Genomic DNA, 24,164 nt, shown 5'->3' with positions numbered 1-24,164 from the left:
TACTTGTTTGTCATGGTTCATGAGGGCACTCACAATCTGATCGAGTCCCAGCTACCGCTTTTCCCCCTTTCCTTTGGTTTTCACAGTTGTATTGCAGTTAACAGGCCAGATTTGACTTCTGGATTCCCACATCATTTTTTTTCATTAGGGAGAAAATTGAACCCTATCCTCAGAAATGTAAATCTCTTTATTTGGGAAAGACAGTCTGCCTGAGAAGGTTGCAAAGCAGGTGATATGCGGGTAGACTCTGCAACTCGTTAAAGTTGTAAAGTAGGTATGCTTTTATTCAGCGCTGAGGCACACGGGGGATAGCTCCTCCAAAGGCATGTGCACCTCAGCATTGTTCTCCTTCATATTTATTCTCTAAACTATTACATATTTATGAGGTTACCTAACACGCCTGTACATATTCATGACCTATCCCCGCTTCATATTATCACAGAATCACAGAATCCCAAGGGTTGGAAGGGACCTCAAGGGATCATCTGGTCCAACCCCCCTGCAAGAGCAGGGTAACCTAGAGTACATCACACAGGAACTTGTCCAGGTGGGCCTTGAATATCTCCAATGTGAGAGACTCCACAACCCCCCTGGGCAGCCTGTTCCAGTGCTCTGTCACTCTCACAGTAAAGAAGTTCTTCCTGATGTTAACGTGGAACCTTCTATGCTCCAGTTTACACCCATGAGGTCCTTGCTTGCTAGTGTCTCCTGGTAGTCATAGGCGGGGTCTCAAGATGGAGTAAACGAGTCTTCCCTGAACTTCCCATCTCTAGTTGTTGTGCGTGTTCCCTGGTGATTTGGTCACTGTCCAAACCGTAAAGCTGATTTCAGTCGGTTTAGGGGTCCAGAGAACAGGAGTTACTGTTCCTTCCTTAGTGCTCCCACTCTCTTCCGGCAAGCACGGTGAGTGTTGAGCACGTATTTGTTGAGTAAGCACGAGTAAGCGGTAACATTGCTAAGCAAGCGGCTTATCCCTAACCCCCCTCTGTGCATCGGTTAACCCTTTTTACAGAAATAATATGTTCCACCAGCCGCTATATACTGAAGTGAACAGTCCCACTGGAGCCGCAGGCGCGGCCGCCGCGGCAGGTACCTTGTGCGTGGCGATACTCCGTACGGCGCAGCCCCCTCGCCCGTCGCCATCGGCCGTAGGGTTCACAGCGGTAGCGGGGTCTTTCTCATCTCTAGGGCCCGGCGCGGCCCAAGTGGAAGTCATCCCGCCGGCCACCAGGTGGCAGGATAGATACTTCCACCTTGGAGGCACCCGCTCCGCTCTCCCGGCTCCGCCTGTTCCGGTGAGGCGCTGCGCGGTGATTGGCCCCTCGGCCCCGGAAGTAGGCTCTGCGGTGGGAGATTTGAACGGTAACGGTCGCACCGGGAGGTGGCTGTTCAGGCTGTGAGTGTTGTTCCCTTTGCCCGCGCCATGCAGCCGCCGGTTATCACGGGGTGGCTCTCGCCGTTCCCTGGCGGTAGGGCTCCGCGGAGGCCTGGGGCGCGTCCGGCGCCTCTCGCCGGGCAGCCCGGGCGTGCTAGGCCCTGGCCGCGGGCGCGGGGCAGCATCAGGAATGTTCCTGCCACCGCTGCTAGGCGTTGGTGAGGAGTCCCTGGAAGATGGCGGTCTTGTGCCCTTAGCCTGCGGTGTTCGGACTTCGTTGCCTAGGGGTGTTATTGCTAGGCGTGTAGGCTGCGGCGAATGTGCTTTCTGTGTGTGAATACGCTCCGAGTGGAAAATCATGACCGCTGTCCACGCTTCCTCCTTGCAGGTGCTGAGGAGGAGTGCAAGATCCCCGTACCTCTCAGAATGCCTGTCGGTGACCGTGAGGAGATTTTCAAGTACTATGAGTTACATGAAACAATTGGAACAGGTAGGCTCAGTCTTTTAATACAAACAGATGCGTGTGGTCTAACTGCTTCAGTATTTACCTGAGTGTAGATCAGCTGTTACTGCAGAATCTATAGGTCATGTTTCAAGGGTGTGCTTTGGGGAACAGAACTCTGAAAATAGAAAGTGTAGTAGTGATTCCCTTCTTCAGGTGAACACACTGCATGTTGTGCCTGCTACATACTCCAGTGTAGCTCTGAGATTGCTGACAAGAACGCGTGTCATCATGCTAAGCTTTGAATTTGTCTCTTTTTGGAATTTTAGGTGGATTTGCAAAGGTAAAACTTGGACGCCATCTTCTCACTGGTGAAAAAGTTGCAATAAAAATCATGGACAAACTTGCTCTAGGGGTAAGCCAAAAGATACTTAAAAGTTCATAGCATCTTGGAAATGGCCTCAAGCTGCACCAGGGGAGGTTTAGATTGGATATTAGGGAAAAAAATCTTCCTCAAAAGGATTGTCAAGCATTGGAACAGGCTGCCCAGGGTGGATTCACCGTCCCTGGACATATTAAAGACGTACTAAAAAGATGTTGAGGTGTGGCACTTTTGGACATGGTTGAATGGTGGCCTTGGCAGTGCTGGGTTAGTGGCTGGACTCGATTAGCTTAAAGGTCTTTTCCAGTCTAAATGATTCTGTGATCTTCTGCTGTTCTGCTGCAGTTCTCAAGAACACAGTGACATGTTGAATTGACACCTGCTTGTTCTGATGGGTTGTTCCATTGGTGGGATGCTACAGCCTTTAAAGAATTGTAACAAAAGACCACAAATCTTGTGCTGCCGTATGAAGGGGGCAAGGTTCTCCAGCTGTAAAACTGAGGAAGTTAAACATTACAGTAACTGAAAGAGAATGCTGATGAGAGTACTAGGTATTTTGCATCTACTCCTCTGGGTTACGCTGATCCATGTGCCAGAACTGTAGGAGGGTAACAGCAGGGCTGGTGCTGGCCTGAATTTGATTTGTATGCTGTCCTATCCATGCTGTGAAACTCTGTGTGGCGCAGTGCTTACTGTGATGTGCTCATCTGTCAAAGTAGTTGGCAAGTTCGTAATTTGCTGTTGTGGTCTCATAGGATGACTTGCCTCGTGTTAAAACAGAAATTGATGCCATGAAGAACTTAAGTCACCAGCATATTTGCCAGCTGTATCATGTGATAGAGACATCCAATAAGATATTCATGGTCTTGGAGGTAAGAAAGGGTGTTTCTGCAACAGCAAAGGTTCCTGGGTTTTGCTGTCACGGTAAATGGTAACAGAGCCCAAATGAAACAACTCTTAAGAAATTACAGCAGTGATGAGCATGTTGAAGGTGGTTCAGTTTGGAAATAAAGCTGGTAATATCTGCTATGTTTTATCTTGTAAAAGTTGCCCTTCACTGTTTATGGGAATGACTTTAGTTACTATTAATCAATAATTAAATATAACTAATAACTACCTTGTGCTTCTGTTCTTTTAAAATAGCATCAGTGGTACATATGGGTCCCCAGAACACCTTTGTGGTTATTGGCTCCTGGGCAATTTGTACTGTTGTATCCATTGCAACACATCAGGCAGGAGTCTGCTTGTTTGGTCTGCCCTAGCACTGACCTAGTGTATTTGGCGGCGGCTGCTGCTGTGATGAAGCAAAGGGAATGGAAGAGTGTCCTATAGTGCTGCCCAGGGCTGTCGGGCTCGTTTAGGTTTCATTACTGTGTTCTAAAGGTGCTTTTTCCTGTCTTCATGCAGTACTGTCCTGGAGGCGAGCTGTTTGACTACATCATTTCTAAAGACCACCTTTCAGAAGAGGAAGCTCGTGTGTTTTTTCGGCAGATTGTGTCAGCGATTGCTTATGTTCATAGTCAGGGATATGCCCACCGGGATCTCAAACCAGTAAGCCTTTTATATAAGTCATAGTGAACACCAACATTAATTTTTTCTTTAGGAGCTGGAGTCAGTTAGGCCTTCTCCATTCTCCTGCTTTCTTCTGAAAGAGCATTATTTCTACTCACTACTACATGCCTCAGCTAGGCTGGGTGTGGTTATGTCTGAGGAAGGAGCTTCCTTTCAAAGAGAGGCAGAACAACACGTTCCAGCTGGGAGTGAAGCAAAAAATCTGACTTGGAATGTTGCTTTGGCTGTTTTGTTTTCTGCTTTATTCCAGCTTCTAGCTGGAGAGAGTCTTTGTGGTGCCACTCTGTTGTGCAAAGTGTTCTGTTCTCGTGCCCAAAGGCAAAGGGACACCAGTAGTTGAAACAAGTGATGTGTAGACACAAGGTGTAGGGGGTGATGCATGCTACTGGACCTGTCCTGTGACATTGCTGTCGTTGCAGAGTTGAAGCATTGTTTTACGGTGTGGAAGTCCATTTCCCCTTCAAGGGGTTCAGCAGTTGCAGTTTTAGAGACCTTGGCATCTCTGAGAAAAAACAATTCTTAGTGCACAAGCATTTTCCTTGACACCTTGTGAAATATTTGCCTCCAAAGCCTTGTATGTACCTTTTTGTAGGAGATGGCCTACTCACAGGATCATGTGGTATTCACAGGATCATGGTGGGAACTGGCTTCTAGAGGATTCTACGTGAACCTTGTGCTCAAAGCAGCATCAGACCAAGCTTCTTGGGGCTTAGTCCAGTCACGTCTTCCTGGCATGAGATAATGCTGTCTCTCTGGGCAACCTGTTCATCTCTTTGCTGTCCTTATGAGGAGAAAGGCTTTTCCTTGTTTCCAGTCTGAATGTCTCTTGATGCTTCTTGTCTGTCATTATCCCACCATGCACTGCTGTGAAGAAACTGGCTCTGTCTACATGTTCTCCTGTAGGTAGTAAAAGGCTGCTGTGAGGTTTGCACTGAAGCTTTCTCCTCTACAGGCTGAACGAATGTCTTTCCCTCAGCCTTCTCTCATTGAGCAAGTGCTACAGCCCCCTGAGCAGGCTGATGGCCACCTGTCATTCTTACTTCAGTTTAATGTCTTTACTGTGCTGGGGCAGAAACTAGATGCAGTATTCTAGCGATGCGGAACAGAGGACTAGAGTAACCTGTCCAAATCTACTAGCTGTGGTCCTCTTAATACAGTTTGTGATATTGCTGGCTGCACTTCTGCCAGAGCAGACTGCTGCCTGATGTTCAGCTTGCTGGCTGTCAATGTTCTCTCTGTTCCCAGGCCCTTCTCAGCGATACAAACTATTGTTGCCCATTTGGAACATGGGATATATTTGTTAGCAACCAACCACAATCTCCAGAGGAGAGCTTTAGGTAAATTCAAAACGCGGGAGAGCAGCCTGGTCTAGTGGGAGGTGCCTCTGCCCATCGCAGCGTGGTTGGAGCTGGATGATCTTAAGGTTCTTTCCAACCTGAACATTCTATGAAATTCTAGCTGCTAATGACAGGAAGAAATAAGATGAAAGAAAATGTGGTTTCTTGGTTACTTGGATTATAGAAGCATTCATTATTACTTTCTCATTTACCAGGAAAATCTGCTGATTGATGAGGAACATAATTTGAAGCTGATAGACTTTGGACTTTGTGCAAAGCCAAAGGTAAGAGTATCAATTGTTTTCACAGAGTAGGGCTAAATCAACTACTGCACACATGTAAAAACACATGTTTGATTTCAGAGTGCAATGTGGAGACTTGCCAGAAGGCCCTAAATTCAAGCTGCCAACCTAGCTGTCATCCAACTTTTTTTGCAAAAAGATTTGCATATATGTGTAGGTGTGGATCAAATTAAGTAGTTTATTCCAGTTACAATTACAAATCCTCTGCTTCCATATGCTTGTACTGAGTTGTTTTCTCAGTTTAAAATTGGTTTCTAGGACCTTCTTCTATTTGTCAGCATAATGTGTGATGTGAGTCCTGTTAAGAAACAATTTAATAGGAAGAAAGTCTTACTGATCCAAATACAGTCGCTTGTCCTCAATGTGGATTTACTTGACTCAGTTTAGAACATTCTGCAGGCAATCATTACCATCATCTTAGTGGTATAATGTCATCTCATTTTGTTGGAAAAGCACCTAGGGGTGCTGATTGATAGCTGCTGAACACGAGCCAGCTTGTGCCCAGGCAGCCAAGGAGGCCACTGGCATCACAGCCTGTATGAGAAATAGTGTGGCCAGCAGTGGCAAGGCAGCCATTGTTTCTGTTGAATTCTGTGATTAGTTCTGGGCCCGTCACTACAAAAGACACACTGAGATGCTGGAATGGGTCCAGAGAAGAGAAGCAAAGCTGGTGTGGAGAACAAGTCTTATGAGGAGCAGTTGAGGGAACTGGGGGGTTTAGTCTGGAGAAGAGAAGGCTTGGAGGGACCTTATCACTCTCTACAACTACCTGAAAGGTGACTGGAGCCGGGAGGCAGGGATCAATCTCTTCTGTCAAGTAACAAGTGACAGGACAAAGACAAAGCCCAGGAAAAGAAATAACAAGTATTTGGTGTTTTTTCATCATGTTACTGCATTAAATATTGTTATAAATAACCATCTAGCCTCATGAGCATGGGTCACTTTTTCTCAGATTTAATCTCTTTTCAATGACAAAGGGAAGTATTCTTATGAGAAAAGGAGCTACAGAAAAGACTGCTAGGGTAATAGATGATTGAACAGCTTGGGATCTGAATGTTTATAGATATTCATGCTCTTAGATGGTTTTGGTCTAGTGAACCACACCAAAGCGAAATACAATGTGAATGTAGATGCACGGCCTCAGGCCTCTAATAAGTTGTTGCTAGAAAACTTAAGCTTTGTTAAAGCCAGTCCTTCTGTGTGATTGATTTCCTATGTTACTCTAGGGTGGCCTTGATTACCATCTGAACACATGCTGTGGAAGCCCTGCTTATGCAGCACCAGAGCTGATTCAGGGCAAAGCATATATTGGATCAGAGGTATGTAGCACAGTTCTAGGTAAGTTGTTCCCCACTTCTCCCACCATGTATTTAAACGTGGTGAAGTTCAGATATGCTCACTTGATTTTTTCTGTTGAATGCCACTGGAAAACCTCAGTAGTTCTCAGAAGCTGTGTTACTAACCACAGTGGTCACAGCTTGGAATAGCACATGGTGCTCTTCGCCTCAGATCATGTAGCTGGCTAGCTTGTCTCTGACTAATCCTTCACTATCTCTATTTGTTGCTCTGTATTTTAGTGACCTACAAAACAGTAACTTAAACTCCTTATACTGCACATCCTTTCAAGTAGCAATCAGTTTGTTAATTATCCAACTCCTGTCACAAATTTGTGCAGTCTGGGTGTCTTGTATGCTTTATCAGGCCTGTCTTTAGCTGGAAATTTGTGCATGAAACCTTGCTTTCTTTGTACTGCACAGTGTAGTAAAATTTGAGAGAAGAAAAAAGGTGGAGTTTATCCAGCTTTGATTCCATGTCTGGAACATTAGGACCTGCTGCTTGCCTTTGTTAATGCATACAAAATACTGTAATTGCAGTCCCCCTCAAACTTCCTAAATGCTGTGCTGTTGAATGGAGTTAAGTCTTTGCACTGATGTACTTGTGCTCCTGCTTTCTGTTTTTTTGTTTTGTTCTCCATGAAGTCCAGTGCTTTTCAAAACACCTTTTTGTTTATGGGCTAAATGGGCATTGCGATATAAGGTCCTTGTCGTGTTCATACAAAGAAGCAGTGCGGCCTTAAAGTTGATTGTAACATTGTTGACAGCTGTAATCAGTAATGTTACTGTATGAAATTCCTTGTGATGAGTTTGATTTCATTTTTGCCAGCAAAATCCTTGAAGATTGAAGGTAATGCAGCAATTTGATGACCTAGGAAGAGGATATTGGTTTTACTATTGCTCCAGCTTGAGTGAATTGAAAATGGAATTTGGGTTGCATGCTTTCACTTGCAATGTAAGAGTTCTGTCCAGAATTAAGGAGCCTATTTTTCATGACTTGTATGTGGACTTTACCAAAGAGGGATGATTATTACCTGTCTCTAAGTCATTTTAGATAGGTCAGGTTCATGAACATCCAGTAATTCTGTTTTTTTAGGCAGATATTTGGAGTATGGGAGTACTGCTGTATGCTCTGCTCTGTGGCTGTCTCCCTTTTGATGATGACAATGTCATGGCTCTCTACAGGAAGATAATGGTATGTACTGATGGTGCTAGAATACACTAAAACCAGACATTTCTAAGCATTATGAGAGGCCTTTGCTTTTTTGATGGCAGGACCTATTGAGCTGTGTCTAGAGCAAAAGGCATATCTACTGAATTATGTTACACTTCGCTACTTTTCCTATCAGTATTTTGTGGGTTTGTTTCCATCATTTACTGATGAGTGTTTGCAGTATTCTTGGTGCTGTAAAATGGTAGGAAATTGAGTTTCAGGAGCAACATTTTCTTGCTGGTGAGTGGCATTTTTTTTACATAAGCCTTTATGTGGCTTCTCCTGTATTGCATTGGATAGAATTGCAAATACATCATTTGATTCACCCAAAATAATAATGTCAATTATTCTCATGTCTTGGAAAAGTGGGATTTTGCACCTGCTGTTTTGCTTTCCTCCTCCAAAGTGAGGAGGAAATGTAACACACCGTAATCATTAAAAAAAGATAATAAATAGTAAGTAATATAATTTAGTAGTTGGTTCTGTTTCCCTGTAAGCTCCTCTTGATGCAGCTAAGCAGCTGCTCTTCCACATCATATGTGCATTTCTACCAAGCACTTTTAAGCTGCCATAAAATTTATGTTGATAAAGCTGCCAGTAAAGTAAGTGGAGTGAGGAGCAGCAGTGTTGGTTAAGGGTTTTGGCTTCCTCTACTTCTTTGTCCTTCTCTTGCCCAGTGTCCTGTGTCTAAAAAACAAACAAAAAGAACACCCCCCCCCCCCCAAAAAAAAAAAGAAACAAAAACCAAACCAAAAAAAAGAAAACCCAAAACCAGACCCTCCAAAAAACTCAAGAGTGTTCAAGTACTACTCTGGTAGGAGGCAGCTGATAGTTGATCTACACAGGGAGTGTTTCTGGGGTGTGTGGCTGTCAGAGCCCTTTAAAATATAGGATTAGTTCAGCACACAGTATGACTTGTTTGTCTGGAATTGGAGAATGGACGTGGGTACCTTGATAGGAGATCTGTAGGAAGCTCAGGTTAAGCTGTTATAAGGAACTTTTTTTTAAAAAAAACAACCAAACAAAAAACCAACCAAACAAAAAAAACCCAAACAAAAAACAATGGCTAACTGATGCAAAGAGATCGTGTAAAGGTGATGATATTTAGGTAAGTCACCACTAAAATTATACAGATTTTCTACTTGCATGATCAAAGAATATCTTGAGTTGGAAGGGACTCATGAGGATCATTGATTCCAACTCCCTTCTCACAGTACTACCTGAAACTAAACCATAATGTCTTAGTGTTGTCCAGCTAATGTTAGCAACACTTGCAGTTTCTCAGTAAAATCACTGTTTAGGGTAAAATCACCTAGATTGTCAGACTTTAGCTACCTTATCTGCTTGTGGTGTTAATTGTGTTGTAGGCCGATAAGGTTAGTATACAATGTAGAGTTGTCCATCTATAATCATACTTCTGTAGAATGATAAATCCTTTATGCTGGTCATCACACCAAGGTGTACAATATAACTGGCAAACTAGTCAATAGTTGAAGCGTGAACAGAGAGCTTAGATGTGGAATGGAGATTTTAAGATCATCACAGATGGTTTTTGCATACCTACAGTTGTCTAACACGCACAGGATCTGGGTGCTGAATTGTTTGGACTTACAGGAAGTTGGCCAGTGAAAACTTTTTAATTGAACTGAGATGACCAAGTTATAAAAGTTAGTCTTGGTGCAGTCAAAAAACAATAATGTCACATGTGTGTTAAGATGTAGGCTTGCAATCTCTGCTCTGAATTTGTTTTAATTTTATGTGACTGCAAACTGAAAATTTCTTGAAATGAGGATCACAGCATCTCAGACTGGTTTGTGTTGGAAGGGACCTTAAAGACCATCTATGTCAACCCCCTTGGCACGTGCAGGGACACATTCCACTAGACAAGGTTGCTCCATGCCCTGTGCAGCCTGGCCTTGAGCACTGCTGTCGATGGCGCAGCCACAGCTTCTCTGGGCATCTTCAAAGGGATGAGGGGTCTCAGCACCCTCAAAGGGAAGAACTTTTCCTAATAACTAATGTAAATCTTCCCCCTTGTCAGTTTAAAGCCATTTCTCCTTATTCTATCCCTACCTGCATTTTTCAAAAGCCTTTGTCCAGCTTTCTTGTTGGCCCTTTAGGTGCTGGAAGCTGCTTTAAGGTCTCCCTGGAGCCTTATCTTTTTCAGACTGAACAAGCCCAGCTCCCTCAACCTGTTTCCAGAGCAGAGCTGTGCCAGCCCTCTGATCATACTAAACACTATGGTGGAATATAATGTCACACATTATAGATAATAAAATCTATTGCAATGTCAAGTCAGAACTGTTGTTCCAAGTCAATGTAATATGCTGCTTGAAGCTAATTAGGGTTGTATGATTTACTTACAATGTTTCTTTCCCTGGAATGTTCCACATCTCTTCATTTGGGAACACTTGAATAAATGCTTTTACTTTTTGAATGAAAAATCAAACATGTGACAGATTAACACACACACACACCACCCCACCCCCCCCCTTTTTATTTCTGGTGTGATCTTGTGCTTCTGGTAGCTTTTGCAAGCCATTTATCTTCTAGCATTGCCATCAGTCAAGCAGATGCTACTTTTGTTTTTCTATGTCTCATGTTTTGTAGCAATGTATTAAAAACAAAATGCAGATTGCATGTGTTACTTGACTTGACTTGGTTTCAGAGTAAAACTGCATTGTGAAACAGCCTACAAACTATTTTAAATAGCTCATTAGTACAGTCTGTGAATAAGTAACTCAAATTTTTTAACCTGTGATGTTAAAGCAAGACATATTCTACTTAGAAATACATGTTGTGTATATACCAGCTGGTTTGTTATTGAGGCATTTATTTGTAGAAGGAAAACTGCCATGAGAAATTGATGATTATGATTATTATAAAGAATAGCTTATTTACTGTTTTCTATTCTTTTCTCCATTTTCATTGAGAAGCAAATTCTCCTTGGTGTATTTGGTTTGGTTTTTATCTACTGTTGTTGTATCTTGATTCTGAAAGCCATTGTCAATTTTCTTCTAATCAAGCATTACCCACACACACACTAAATAATTAGATTGAAAGAAACTTACCTGCTAGATCTGTAACTTTGTTCTTCTTTGCAGTTTGAGTAGTTATCAAAACTCTAGCATGAGATATAACCTGTTTAAAAAGAAAATAATAGCTAAATGATGAGTATAGTTTGGTTTTTAGTGTCTGAAAAGTAATGATTTCAATAAATATTCACATTTCAAAGTGCTTGTATTAGTCATTCAGGCTCCAGCATGCTTGCACTGCTAACACTTCAATATCAACTTGATTTGATGAAACAATTCAATATATAAATAGTAGATTAGCTGCAAAAGTGGACTGAAATTGAAATGTCACACAAGCTGAGTGGGTGAAAACTGCACTCAATACTTAAAACATAGGATTTTCTGTACTAATGCCGTGGGGTTTTAAGACCACCATTACATTTATTCAAGTCATTTGTAAAGCTAAATTTGCATGTGCCTGCTATTTTTACTTTTTGACCAAATACAGATGTTGCTGTCATCCAAATAAGTTAGCAGTTTCTTTTGAGCTAGCTGTTAAGGGTTCATTCTAAACTCTCTTCTTTTCTGCAGAGAGGAAAATACAGCATTCCAAAATGGCTCTCTCCTAGCAGTACACTACTGCTTAACCAAATGCTGCAGGTAAAGATATCGCTTCTGTTCAGTAAGTCTATAAAGTATGACTGCATAGGTCAAAACTTTACATTGATGAAATACTTAAAAAATACTCAGTTTTAAACAAGATGCTTAATCTCACAAATTTTTGAGGGAAATATAAATATTGTCTTCTGCTGAAAATTTTGGAATGGTTTGATACAGAAACAATTATGCAATGTTGAACCAAGTCTTCAAGCAGCCTGGATTTGGTTGTTCTTAACTGTGCTATGTATAGCATTTGAATAGCATTTCTTTTTCAGTAATGAAACTAGACATACTGGATATGCATTTGGGCTACATCTAAACAATCTAGCCAATGCTAAACATTCCTGGAACATATTGTAACCTACACTTACAATAACAGCTTTTCACAGCTCATATATTTGTCCTTCCTTTTGGTGGAGCTATGAAGCTCAAATTGAGCTTCTAACCACCCTAAGATTCCATGTAGAAAACAGTTTCTTAAGTTGGTCTCCATGTATCAGCTTGATTTTTATCGCCCACTAGGTGGACCCAAAGAAGCGGATTACAGTTAAACATCTGTTAAGTCACCCTTGGCTCATGCAAGGTTATTCTGATGCTGTTCAGTGGCAAAGTAAATACCTAGTAAGTACACTTGTCAGATGAATACTGAAGTATTTAATGTAACCTTTACTGGCTTACTACCTTCCTTACATTATGGAGGTGTGAAGACATTTCTCTGAAGATGAACTTTTGAGATGGCCATGGTTCTTTTCTGATTCTTCTTGCTGTCAAAATGTTATTACTTTCTTTTAAGCTGATGCTTAATTTGCAAAATAACTGACTTCTCAGCAAAATACGAAGTATTTCCATGTACTAATGCCAACCTGATTCTCCTGGCTGCTTGGTCAATAATTTAAGGTGCAAAATGCAAATGTTCTGAAAATCATGTTAGGTATGGTTATGGTTTATCTTGTATCTAGTCCTCACTAAAAACTGCTATTTTGAATAACATGTTAATCCTTTCTCTCTATTGCTCGTTTTACTCTATGAGAGAGTACGGTAGTATGTGGGGAAAACCCCAAACAAATAAAAAAACAAACAGTCTAGCTGTCAGTAATACTGAGAAGTTTACACATTTTCAGCCAGTGCTTTACCTTGGCCACTGGATGCCACTGTTTCTCTAGGTAAAGACCAGCTTTACTGTGTGAGCATCTCAGTTCTAACTGGCTGTAGAAAAGATGTGCATGTCTGATAGCTTTGGATACGTATGGAGAGATGAAAGTGTAGCTTCTAGTAAAAATTTCATCTACTGTCAGGCTTTCTTATTTGAATTCACAACCTCTCACAAAGGAGGGGCCAGACTGTGATGTTGTTGAATTTGTATGACATTTTCACTCTGTTCCCTACAATATTTCGCTCTGATGCTAATTATTTAAAATACAAGATCTAAAATCATGGTTGATTATTGACTCAACCCACTGGATTTCATGACAGTGTCACAGTAAGATACGGATAATGAGATAACTTGAATGTCTCATGCTTCAGTATCTGTTATTTTCTTGCAGCTGGGACATCTTGATGAAGATTGCATTACAGAGCTTTCTGTGTTTCATAAACAGAGCAGGGAGAGCATTTTGAAATTAATATCAGAGGTAAGAAGTACACATCAGTATTTTGCAGTAATGAAACTCAATTATATAGTAAATAAGCTTACTGTATTATCAGACTAATGCCCATTTATTGTCAACTATTATATTTTTAATACTAGATTTAAGGACCCCCTACAGAACTCCAGAATCTGTATGTAACTTGTAAATACATTGCTAAGTTTCAAATTTGTGTTTTGTTTTTTTTTTTCCTGTTCCTCCTTCCATTGTGCTCCTGATGTTTCTTGAACCTTACTGTTATTTTCCCATCATGATAAAATCATTCTAAATCTCTTAAAACCAAAATAGTATTACAGTATCATAGAATGATTTTGGTTGGAAGGGACCTTGAAACTCATCCAGTTCCAATTCCCTACCAGGGGCAGGGACACCTTCCTCTAGAGCAGCTTGATCCAAGCCCTGTCCAACCTGGCCTTGAACACTGCCAGGGACAGGGCAGGCACAACTAGACAGAAATTTAAACAACAGATGCCATCTGCTGGGTTAACTGTTTGCTTTGACATGGTTCAATAAGGAAGAGGTAAGATAAAAATGAGAGCATCACCCGGACAGACTATATACATTTTTTGGAGTTACTCTTCACAGTTTTTAAAAATATGAATATGTTTAGTAATTTTTGAATACAAATGACAAAAGTTGAACCGAATTTCTGGAAGAATTGCACAAATATTAGCAATGACATTGCAGCCTGTAGAAGATACTTAAACATGATGTATACTCCAGTTTTAACTTGAATCTGAGAATTCTTCCTTGAAATTGATTTTTTTTTTTTTTTCCTTCATGGTAGCAGTGAAAGTTCTCTTTCTAGAAACTGTTACTTTATCATGTTAACTGTTGTAGAAACAGTTTAAAATGTAGAACAAACTTTTAAATCGTGTGATACTTAAGAAGTATTTGTAGAGTTAATGCTTCTTGTTTCTTCAGTTGTAGGAAATAATCTGAGCAATCTGCCTACACAGGGAAAAGTCCTTCCAAATAGTTTTGTGGTGTTTGCATGGTCCTTTACTGGAGGACTTCTAATCTCTTATAAGTAATTGAAACTAATTGTACTGTGCTGCAAACCAGTCTGGCATTGTACCCGTGTTGTGAGTAGACTGTTGCTGAAAAACATGCAATTTTTTGTTCTGCTAGTGGGGCAAGAGTGGAGGGAGGAACAAAAGCTTCCAAAAAATGGAGACTCTGGTTGAAGTATTGGATGAACTGTATTAATAGTTTTGCTATTCACTTGTGTAGACAGACTGTGGTCCCAGCATTAGTTTTCACCCCAGTGCCTGTGCTACAGACTAAGTGGCGAAGGTCAACGGCCATAGACTGCTTCTTGATCTTGAACACATAATGTGAATCAACTGAAATCTGAAATTACACATAGGTGATAAAACATTAGGGATGCACATCAGGTAGAAAAAGTTGCAACACACAAATTTTTGAAGGCTAACCTTGGTTTATACTTAGTGTTTCCCAAGAGGAAATGGAAATAGTCTTTATTCCATTATTTTATTTTTCCTCTCCCAGTGGAAATATGACCAAATGTCAGCAACATATCTCTTGCTTCAATCAAAGAAGGCTCGTGGCAAGCATATTTCCTTAAGAGTTCCACATCTGATGGGGCATGCAAGTAGAACACAATTGGCAGACCTCAAGGTAAGTTTTTTAACTCAGTGGGACAAAATACTGATTAAAATGCTCTGCATTAACAAAATCCTGCCTGAGAAAACAGACTGGTGACCTAAACATCAGTAAGCAAGCATGTGTGAAAACAGCCAAAGTCTTGGTCATTAAACAGTTCAGTCTCCTCATTAAAATGTTTATAACTCTGGGCTGCTTCTGTGAATTGACATTACTGGAATTCTACCTGGGAGGACAATGGTGCACTATGAGTACCCCACAGAATCTCCTCTTGGTTACTCATGAAAATGGACTAAAATTGCCCATTGCCTGGCCTGTGTGATCATTCCAGATTTTCCTTTATGATGTCTAACTTCTTACTGCACTATTTCACATTTGTCTAAATAATTTTGTACCTTGCTAGCTGCATTTAGCATGGTTTAGTAAGGAAAGTCTTCTGAAACATCGTAGAATCATAGACTAGTTTGGGTTGAAAGGGACCTTCAAAGGTCATAAAGTCCAGTGTCCTGGCATGTCAGGACATGGACATGGACAGCCTACACTGAGATGACATGGACACTACATAAGGTGATGGTTAAAGCGGAGGGACCTTTTCCTTCCTCATCTGCTCAGAATACAATCCCAGAAAGGACTCTGTTTATCTCATGGTGATTTCCGTTCCTGTGGTTTTGTAGCAAAGTGCAAATAGGGCACTTCAGAACTTGTCTGAAGTTGCTAAATTGATTGCAATATCATATTCAATGTGCAGCTATATGTGATGTTGGTGATACTCGTCTGTTTGACAAACTCAAAGCATCCAGTAAATTGGCAGACTTTGTATTAGCCATTTTCCCTTGAACTGTAGGCGTCTGTGTAAAATTGTTAGCTAGCTATCTGGATGTGCTGTTCTCTGCATAGAGGCAAGCACTCAGAATGAATACTTACGTAGCTGATTCAATGGCATGTAAATAATTTCAGTTCATTTGTACAACTGCTTTGAAACACAGATGACAATTTTAGGATTACCAGCGCTGCGTAACAGATCACAAATCATAACTGTTGCTGAATGTGTAATGGATTAGTCTTCTACCCTCAAATGATTTTAAGGTAGAGTTTCTCTAGGTTTAGCAGTGCTGATGTTGTAAAGTTACGTCATCTCTAGTGGTGTCCTAGGTAAACTGAGCTGGCTAATGCCAGATTTCTAGTTTAGTATATGCATTATGCCTTCCCAGCTGATTGTGAAAATAATGTCTTATAGAAGGCAACAATCCGTTGTCTTTCTAAAGCACTGGGGACATATTTAGTTTACCTGCATGTAGGTACGAGTGAATGTCAACTGAATTTGAAGTACCCAACTAACAAAGTTCTCTAGCAAGAGCTAGTCTAATGAAAACAACCAAGCAAAAGGGAATCTTTAACTTAAGACAGTTTCTGAATTGGGAGGCACAAGCTTGTAAATAATACTGTCTTATTTCAAGCAATTTGATGGAGAAAGGTATTCCAGAAAATTCACCGTTGACATGAATTTCATCTGAAACATGGTAGGCAAGGAATTCTATTCAGGCATTCATGTTGTAATGAAACACGATTTCAGGTACAATATTGGGCTGTTAGCTTCTTGGCTGTGATACAAATCTTGACTGTGTGTGATGTTGGCCATGAGGGTTAGCAGTCTTGTCTGAAGTAACGAATCCTGTGATTTAATAAATTACTTTTTTTTTTTTTTTCATGTCTAGCAATGAGATGAGGGTTTGTGGGTGCTAGTTCAAATACTGTTGCAGATTCTAGAATTGCATATTTTGGATGTAATGTATTTACCTTTATCCAGCGCCCTCTCAGACTTTACTGCACTCTTTTATTGGATACTTGCCAGCTTATTATTTGGCTTCCAGTGAAAAGAGCTTGTGATTCAAGTCTTGAAATCAAAGGCAGGGTTTTTTTGCTAGTTCTCTTGACACAGGTCATGACAGATGAGTTGATAATAATGGTGCTTTGAGAATAATTTCACATCTGCTTTTGACACAAATGACAAATCCACAATGACAATATGAAAGTCATATTATAAAACTTGACTTGTATTAACTCAACTTCCATTAGCTTTTTACCATTTTTAAGTTTCTAATTATAAGATTTATATTTTAATGACACTTTTCTGATGAAATCTTACTTACAATCATGCAGTGGCATCTTAACTAAATCTTTCTTTTCAGTCTGAAAACACTACGATATATGAAGATACTCCAAACTGCAGTGAACTGCCATATGCATTTGGATCTGTGGAATTTTCTGATGCACCTTTGCTGTTTGAAGAGTCTCCGTTTGAAGAATTTATTCTAAATACTCACAGAAAAAAGCAGGTGTTTGAAGAATAAGTACTAGTTCCTTAAAAAAAAAAAACTCTTAATCAAAAAAATCTTACTGTCAATGTACATAAAGCTTGCTATGTAGTTAAATGTTTGGTGGACCCTGGCCAAGGGGAGTTACAGAGTGAAGGAATGTTTTAAGTACGTAATTGAACACAAATTGTGACTTCTCTAGCTGTAGGTCATGATTCATTTGATGAAAACTTGAGCTTTGACATTTGATTTGCATAAAAATTGCACTTCAGGAAAGAATAAATGAGGCAATGAAGATTTTAAATGGATGGGAAAACAATAAGGTACAGCAGAAAAGATCTCAGAGCTAAGCTAGAGTTGTACAAGTTTTTGAAAAAGTTCAATCTGTCTGTATTGGACAGGAAAATTCGATGAAGCAATTGGAATTATACAATTAAACTAAATGAAAATTCTTAGCTGTGTTCAGATGAGTTGGTAAGGAATAGTCTTAGATACGCAAGCTAAAGAATTTAGAAGAGCAGATAAACAAATGGCAAATTACTAATAAACATCTCAAGTTACTGAGATAATAAGAAGTATTGAAGAGTTTGTATCAATTTTTCTAAGTAGGCAAACACTGTATGGTATTTTCTAAGTAGGCAAACACTGTATGGTATGGTATTTTATTATATAATTAAACTGCTTCGGTTTTAGAATTGCCTTGTCTGTTACTTTTCTGAATGTGTTTGGAATACAGCAAAGAATATCTTTGGGTTTTTTTCGTTGTCTCTCTTGTAGCATTCAAGACATGATGCTCAGCTGGATGGTACAGAATTCACACTGTCAACTCCAGTGACAAGGAAAATGGCATCTAAGAAGCATGAAAAAAAAGAGGGTGTTGATACAGCGTCACCTTGTATTGAGAGCAAATTTGCACTTCCTGTTCCAAACACTCCTTTTGCAAAGCATCAGATTGAGGCACAAACTGTACCCTTTCAAGCACCTGCGTTCAAAGGTACACTGCATTTAACTAATGAAAACTTAGAACATACATGATGCTTAGGAATTACTGTAAATTCAGATATGAGCACAATGCTTGTTTCTGGAAGACTTAACTTTTCTTCCTGTATTCACTAGCCTGGTTGTTCTAGTAACTCTGGTAAGGTGCTGCAAGAGGTTTAACCATACATCAGGGCATGTTACTTGTATGTTAATTACAGAAGTCATTTTTGCTTAGTGTCACACATGCCTTTTGGCATGTTCTGACGTGGAGCCAAGTTCCATGTTCTTGAAATTCCATCTGGTTCCACTTTTCTGTGAAGGCTGAGAACACAAGTTCCTTAACAATCTTTTTCTTTGTTATTACCTTGAGTGAAAATAAAGGTATACTTTTAGCCAAGTATGCTTTTATTGGTACTTCTAAGAGAAATCTAACTTGCATTTCTCATGGTATCATTTCAGCATTTTCACAGTAACGAGTCCTATGTGCCAGTGAAAATACTTATATATGTAACAACGTTAACAACTATGTAGATCTTACAGTAATGTGATGCACAACGAATTTGTCTGAATTGTCAGCTTTTCTGAGTTACCAGAAACCTCGTCCTCAGCCTGACTGGTCCATTCTTATGAAAAATTATGGCTCCTGTATGTACAGTGCCATTCTGTTCAACATAAAAGTTTTGGTGTTGATACTGTAAATGCGAACTGTCCTTCAAATCCCAAGGACTCCTTATAATAGGAGACTCTTCTGTTCTAGATGCTAAGGAATGTTGTTAAGAAAGTCTTTGCAGGCTGATTCAAGTTACAAGGGATCTTGGATGTAGTGCTGTTCAATGACATCCTTTGTAAAGGCTTTAAGGAAGTTCACTAAAACGCCAAGTTACTTATGACCTTGATTTTTTTTATCTTTTTTTCTTTCCTCCCCTTAAGATTGTATGTGGTAACTTATGAAGTTTGACTTCATGGTGAGTTTAGAAAGCAAAAGTAGGTATTCTTTCTGAAGTGGGAAATGCAGAAACACTGTTTCAGCTCATTTTAGTGAGATATTTCTGAGGATTAAACAATTAAAAGCTAATTCTTTGTTTCATTGAAAGATCTTTGAGTCAAGACAGATAGTATTAATACTAGTAGCAAGTATCCATTGGAACTTGGATCAGCATTGTCTGGGGCCAGGTGCAATTCTGTAGAGATCCGAAATTCTGAATGCTGAAGTTGGGTTTAATTGTAAAAACTCACTTGCTCACTGTTGCACTTGGTGTTTGCTTCTGCACATTCAAAACCATGCTCTGGAGATCTCTGTCAATGTAGAAGAACTTTTTAGGCCATTATGTAGTGTGCATTACTAAACGTGGCTATATGAACTTAAACTCTTCATATAAGGAAAATGGCTTGCTAAAGAATGCAACAATTGGACATAGTAATTTGCTGAGTTTTTATTTTGGTTCCAGTGGCATTTCCAAATTTCTAATATTGAACTAAATTGTTCACTCTAAGCCTTGACTTGTAGAGCCCTGGGGAAAACAGTTGCAGTTTTACTTGTAAAACTTGTAAAGTAGGAGTAGTGTTATGATGATATTAAACACTTATTTTATCATTCCGAAGATAACAGACCTGAGTTAGGAGAAAAGGCTGGTTTTAGAAATAAAGTATTAATTACAAAAAATCCTTTCTGAAGAAAAGAAAATCCTTTATGCAAAAACATACCTGCTTTGGCTTGGATGCTTTCTTCCAGAGAATCAGTTCACTGCAGTCACCCCAGCTGAGAAAACCAGAAACCTGACAAACACAAATGAATTGAGAGCAGCTGAGGTGCTTCCCAAAAAAAGGTGAATGTCTGGTTATATGTGTGCACTTCTGATTTAGAAGAGGACTACCTTAATCCATGTACTGCCTAGGAAGCATTGTTACAACAGTAAGCTGTTATTTCCATTGTCTTGGTATAACGCTTCCTAAAACCTTTTTCTACATTTGGTAGAAAACACTGACAGCAGAGAAAAGTTTTAAGACTTTGGTAGTCAGTTATCTGCAGAATATATTCCTGTCTTCATAGTGTTAAGTTCCTTCTTACTCCAGTTCCCCAGAAAGCTACAGTTCCAGTATACATCGCTGGGTTTAGATCTCAACTGCCTTTCAAACAAAAATTCTCATAATACACTGCCCTTGCTTTAGTTTTCTTCATTCTGTCAATTCTGGAATAATTTAGTGACGTATCTGAAGTAACTGATGTCTAAAATACTGACAAAGAATAACTGATTAATTCATTCATGTAACAGGTGTCATTCTGTGGAATTAGATATGGACCTAACTCATGTGGGTAGCAGCCAAAAGAAGAGAAAAACCAAAATATTTGGAAGTCTTGAAAGAGGCCTAGATAAAGTGATCACAATGCTTACGCCAAGCAAAAAGAAACGATCCACTAGAGATCACCCAAGGAAACTTAAGGTACGCTGCTGGAAATGTGATTGAAAACATCAAATACCTTTAGAAATGGTCTGTAAGTGAAGTGAAAACTTCTGTGATGTCACTTGCCTGCATTCTACAGTAAAGTGCATTTGCTGTTAAGCATTGGTGTGATACTAGTGTGCTGAACAGAATTGTATACATCACAAACAGCAACTAACATACTTCACAACTTAAGGAGGAATTTATACTTGAATCTGTAGATGACATGTTTGAAAAACATGATTAACATGAAAGAAGTAGGACTGTTACTGAGGTATAAACAGTTCCATAAAAATGTGATGTATTCTTTCAGCTTACTGCCTCTTCAAGCTGCAGCTCTTAAGACACCTGATGTACAGTAAGAGCTCTCTGTCAGTAGAAGGACCATTTTGTGTTTTGCAACCTGTGTAGATGGAATTCAGCTACTGTGTTGCAGTTGGCAGCTTTTCCAAGAGGCGCTTGTCAGAGCAAGTGTCACTCTCACAAGTTCAGGATGTGTGTTGGGCTACAAACCTGACCAGCTCTCTGTCTCTAAAAGTTTTTATCCTTCCACACCAGTTTGCTTTGTCCATGGTATGTGCAAAATTACTGATGCGTGTCTAGGGACACTGGAGTATAGCAGGGAAAGTTAGAACTTTATTTCACAGTGTTACAGCAGTTAATGGCAGGCAGTTACTCATGTTTTAGGCTGAATGAGAACTGTAAGAACCACTCTTTTAAACTGACTTTGCATCTTCAACCTGTGTTCATTTCTCAAGCTATTTTATGATTGTTTTCTTTCAGCTGCTTCTGAGACTTCAGAAGCTGGATAGAGCATTTGTCATATTATAGTTGGCATGCACTTTCATTACATATGGGTGCCTGAAAGTTGTTCAAGAAGTCACTTACCAGCCATGTACATTATTAGGTACATGTGTTAGGTGCGATACGTTTGAGTTGTGAGTTACCATTTTTCTTTAAACATTGTGGTGGTTTGATCCTAGAAAAGCTGCATAGTGCCATGCCTGTTCTTTGATACCAGGACCACTCAGCTTCAGTGAGGAAGGACACTGCAGGTGATCTCAGGGCTGTGGCATGTGCTGTAAGTACAGCCATCTGGCTGTCTTCATTAGCCCACTCCAGAAACCACCTCTGGTTATGTACAAGACTTCTGACAGCCACCCTGGCCTATCACTGCTGCTTTGGATTTTATGATGTTTTCTGGTTGGGGTGTGCTTTGATATTAATTGTTTAGCAGTTGTTCAGTGCTCCTGTTGTTACCACAATGGGTTCATTATAATAATATTGGGTTAGCTGTGGTTAGCTGTTCTGAAGCTTTCTTTATGAAAACCTTTCATAAGTTTTGTTTTTTTTTTTTTCTTTTTACTTTTAGGCACACTACAATGTTACCTCCACTCAGCTACTGAATCCAGACCATCTCTTGAATGAAATAATTGCTGTTCTTTCAAAGAAGCATGTGGAATATGTTCAGAAGGGGTAAGTGTAAAGTATGATGACTTCAACTAGTATTTATCTAAATATTTAGACAAATCCTTGATAAAGCAAAGTATTTAAACTTACTTTCTCAGCCCTGCATACAGTAATTTTATCAAAAGTGTACAAAGCACTAAATGAATGTGTTCAATAAAACTTGTCCACCCACTGCAAAGGAAGGTTAAGTGAGTTCTAATAGAGTTCTTTGATAGATAAAAACTGAGAATAGTGAGGAAGTTCTTGGAGGCTGATGTGAATTTGATCTCTTTTGTGAAACTGTGTAGGGTACAGTCACATGACCAAATCAGGCAGTTTTGAGAGATAATGTGGGCACCTTTTAACCCTCATTCTTGGCAGTTAAGACATCATTTTTTATCCAGGAGATCGGTATATTTTAAAAGCTGCACAGAATTCACGCACCTTTGTGTGGTTTGTTTTAATTTGTAGGGTTTTTATTTTAATTTGTAGGATTGCCTAATTAGACTAAGGTACTGAGAGTAGGATTGATTCCTACTTGGAATCCTACTTTGGACCAAAGCTTAATGCCTGGTTCCTGATTTTCCCAGTGCATGAAAAGAATGTGCTTAATAACATGCATTTTCTAAAGATCTCCAATATTTAAATTATAGTCATTGTAGAACATCAGATAACACTTCAACCTCTGATGCCTTTCCAAGCTCTGCATCTGGAAGGGTACTGAAGCACCTTCTCCCATTGTCATGATTTAAACTTCCCATTCAGTTTCCCACTTTTCACACTAGCTGAGCTGTAACCAGCCTCTCTGCAGCAATGTTTCTGCACAGGAGAGTGGTCTTGTCCAGGAAAAACAATAGGGAGTGTCACCATCCTTCCAGCTCTGCACTCTGAGAATGGGGGTCTGTGGCTAGTGGTGGTCCTAGGGACATTGGTGCCACATGCTGGTGCTTGGGCATAATGATAGTGTTCTAGGACTACAGTATTCAAAGCTCTCAGTTCACTAAATTCTGGGTTGTTTCCCTATAGTCTGAATAGCAATAACACGATTTCTGTAAAGTGCTTTTATTAATTCAAAATTGTGTTACAAAAGAAACATTAAATATTTCAATGATTATTTTGTTTCCTTTGTTTTGCACAGTTATACCCTCAAATGTCAAACACGGTCGCATGTTGGCAAAGTATCTATGGAGTTTGTGTTAGAAGTGTGTCAGCTCAGCAGACCTGAAGTAGTGGGTATCCGGAGACAGCGGCTTAAAGGGGATGTCTGGGTCTACAAGAGACTGATGGAAGACATCTTGTCCAGCTGCCAAGTATGACTGCCTGATGCGTGTGCTGGGAAAGCAGCAGTTTTGGACTGAGGCTTGAATCATAATGACAGGTGTGTCCAGAAAAGTAATTCTTTGTCACATTCACAGCTGTATTTTAAAAATCTGCTACCTTTCTTGGGTTTTTAACCACCCCTATTTGTACATTATGCCTTCTGTATATTCAAGTTTGTAACAAATGTTCTGCAGCTGCAATTCTTTGAAATAAAATTCTGTAAGCTGTCCCCTTGTGTATTTTTCACGTATGTGAGTTAAAAAGTATTGGTATTTGTATGCAGAACCTTATTTTGATATGTATTTAGCTATCAAGTACATGTGCTACAGAAATAGTCATTTGCATAATTCTTTTCTTGTCTCTGCTTAAGTAGGATTTATTGAGATCATTAACTAAGTCACAGCTGTGATTCCCAGAGTTACACTATATGCTCAGTGTTATACAAAATAGGACTGTCTTCAATAAATGTGAAGTCAAGAGTGCTAGGATTTAAACTGATCCCATATAAAACATTACCGTATTCCATTACTACGCCTTGGTGATACTTAACAAGCATATCTACTGTCTGATGCTCTTCCGCTAAGTGATCATCAGATTATCATGTTCAGAACAATAGCACCTTTAACCCACTTGTGAATGGACAAGGCATTTGTAACCCTCACTATCCACAAGGAATTCAGAGTGACACCTTTAACTGTACCAGGTGCAGAATGTGTCAGAAATAATGAAGTGTGCAGAACTAGTAAGTACAGAC

The 24,164-nt window shown here is 39.8% G+C and overlaps 1 protein-coding gene across 1 annotated transcript; it reads left to right on the top strand.

Annotated features, from left to right (window-relative positions):
* The first annotated feature begins 1,467 nt into the window (after positions 1–1,467).
* On the top strand, positions 1,468–23,638 carry MELK (maternal embryonic leucine zipper kinase). The gene is made up of 17 exons (XM_061364623.1): positions 1,468–1,865; positions 2,147–2,232; positions 2,955–3,071; positions 3,607–3,750; positions 5,324–5,392; positions 6,637–6,729; positions 7,841–7,939; positions 11,563–11,631; positions 12,154–12,252; positions 13,176–13,262; positions 14,790–14,918; positions 17,093–17,239; positions 17,996–18,212; positions 19,932–20,025; positions 20,473–20,641; positions 22,014–22,117; positions 23,229–23,638. Exons 1-17 carry the CDS (start codon positions 1,694–1,696, stop codon positions 23,404–23,406), a joined length of 2,073 nt encoding a protein of 690 aa, XP_061220607.1. The 5' UTR covers positions 1,468–1,693; the 3' UTR covers positions 23,407–23,638.
* Positions 23,639–24,164: the final 526 nt, after the last annotated feature.

The sequence above is a fragment of the Neopsephotus bourkii genome, unplaced genomic scaffold (assembly GCF_033783945.1).
Source record: "Neopsephotus bourkii isolate Nb327-2 ecotype Australia unplaced genomic scaffold, CSIRO-AGI_Nbou_v1 NB_1244, whole genome shotgun sequence".
Classification (NCBI taxonomy): Eukaryota; Metazoa; Chordata; class Aves; order Psittaciformes; family Psittacidae; genus Neopsephotus; species Neopsephotus bourkii.
This window is presented reverse-complemented; position numbering and strand designations above follow the sequence as displayed.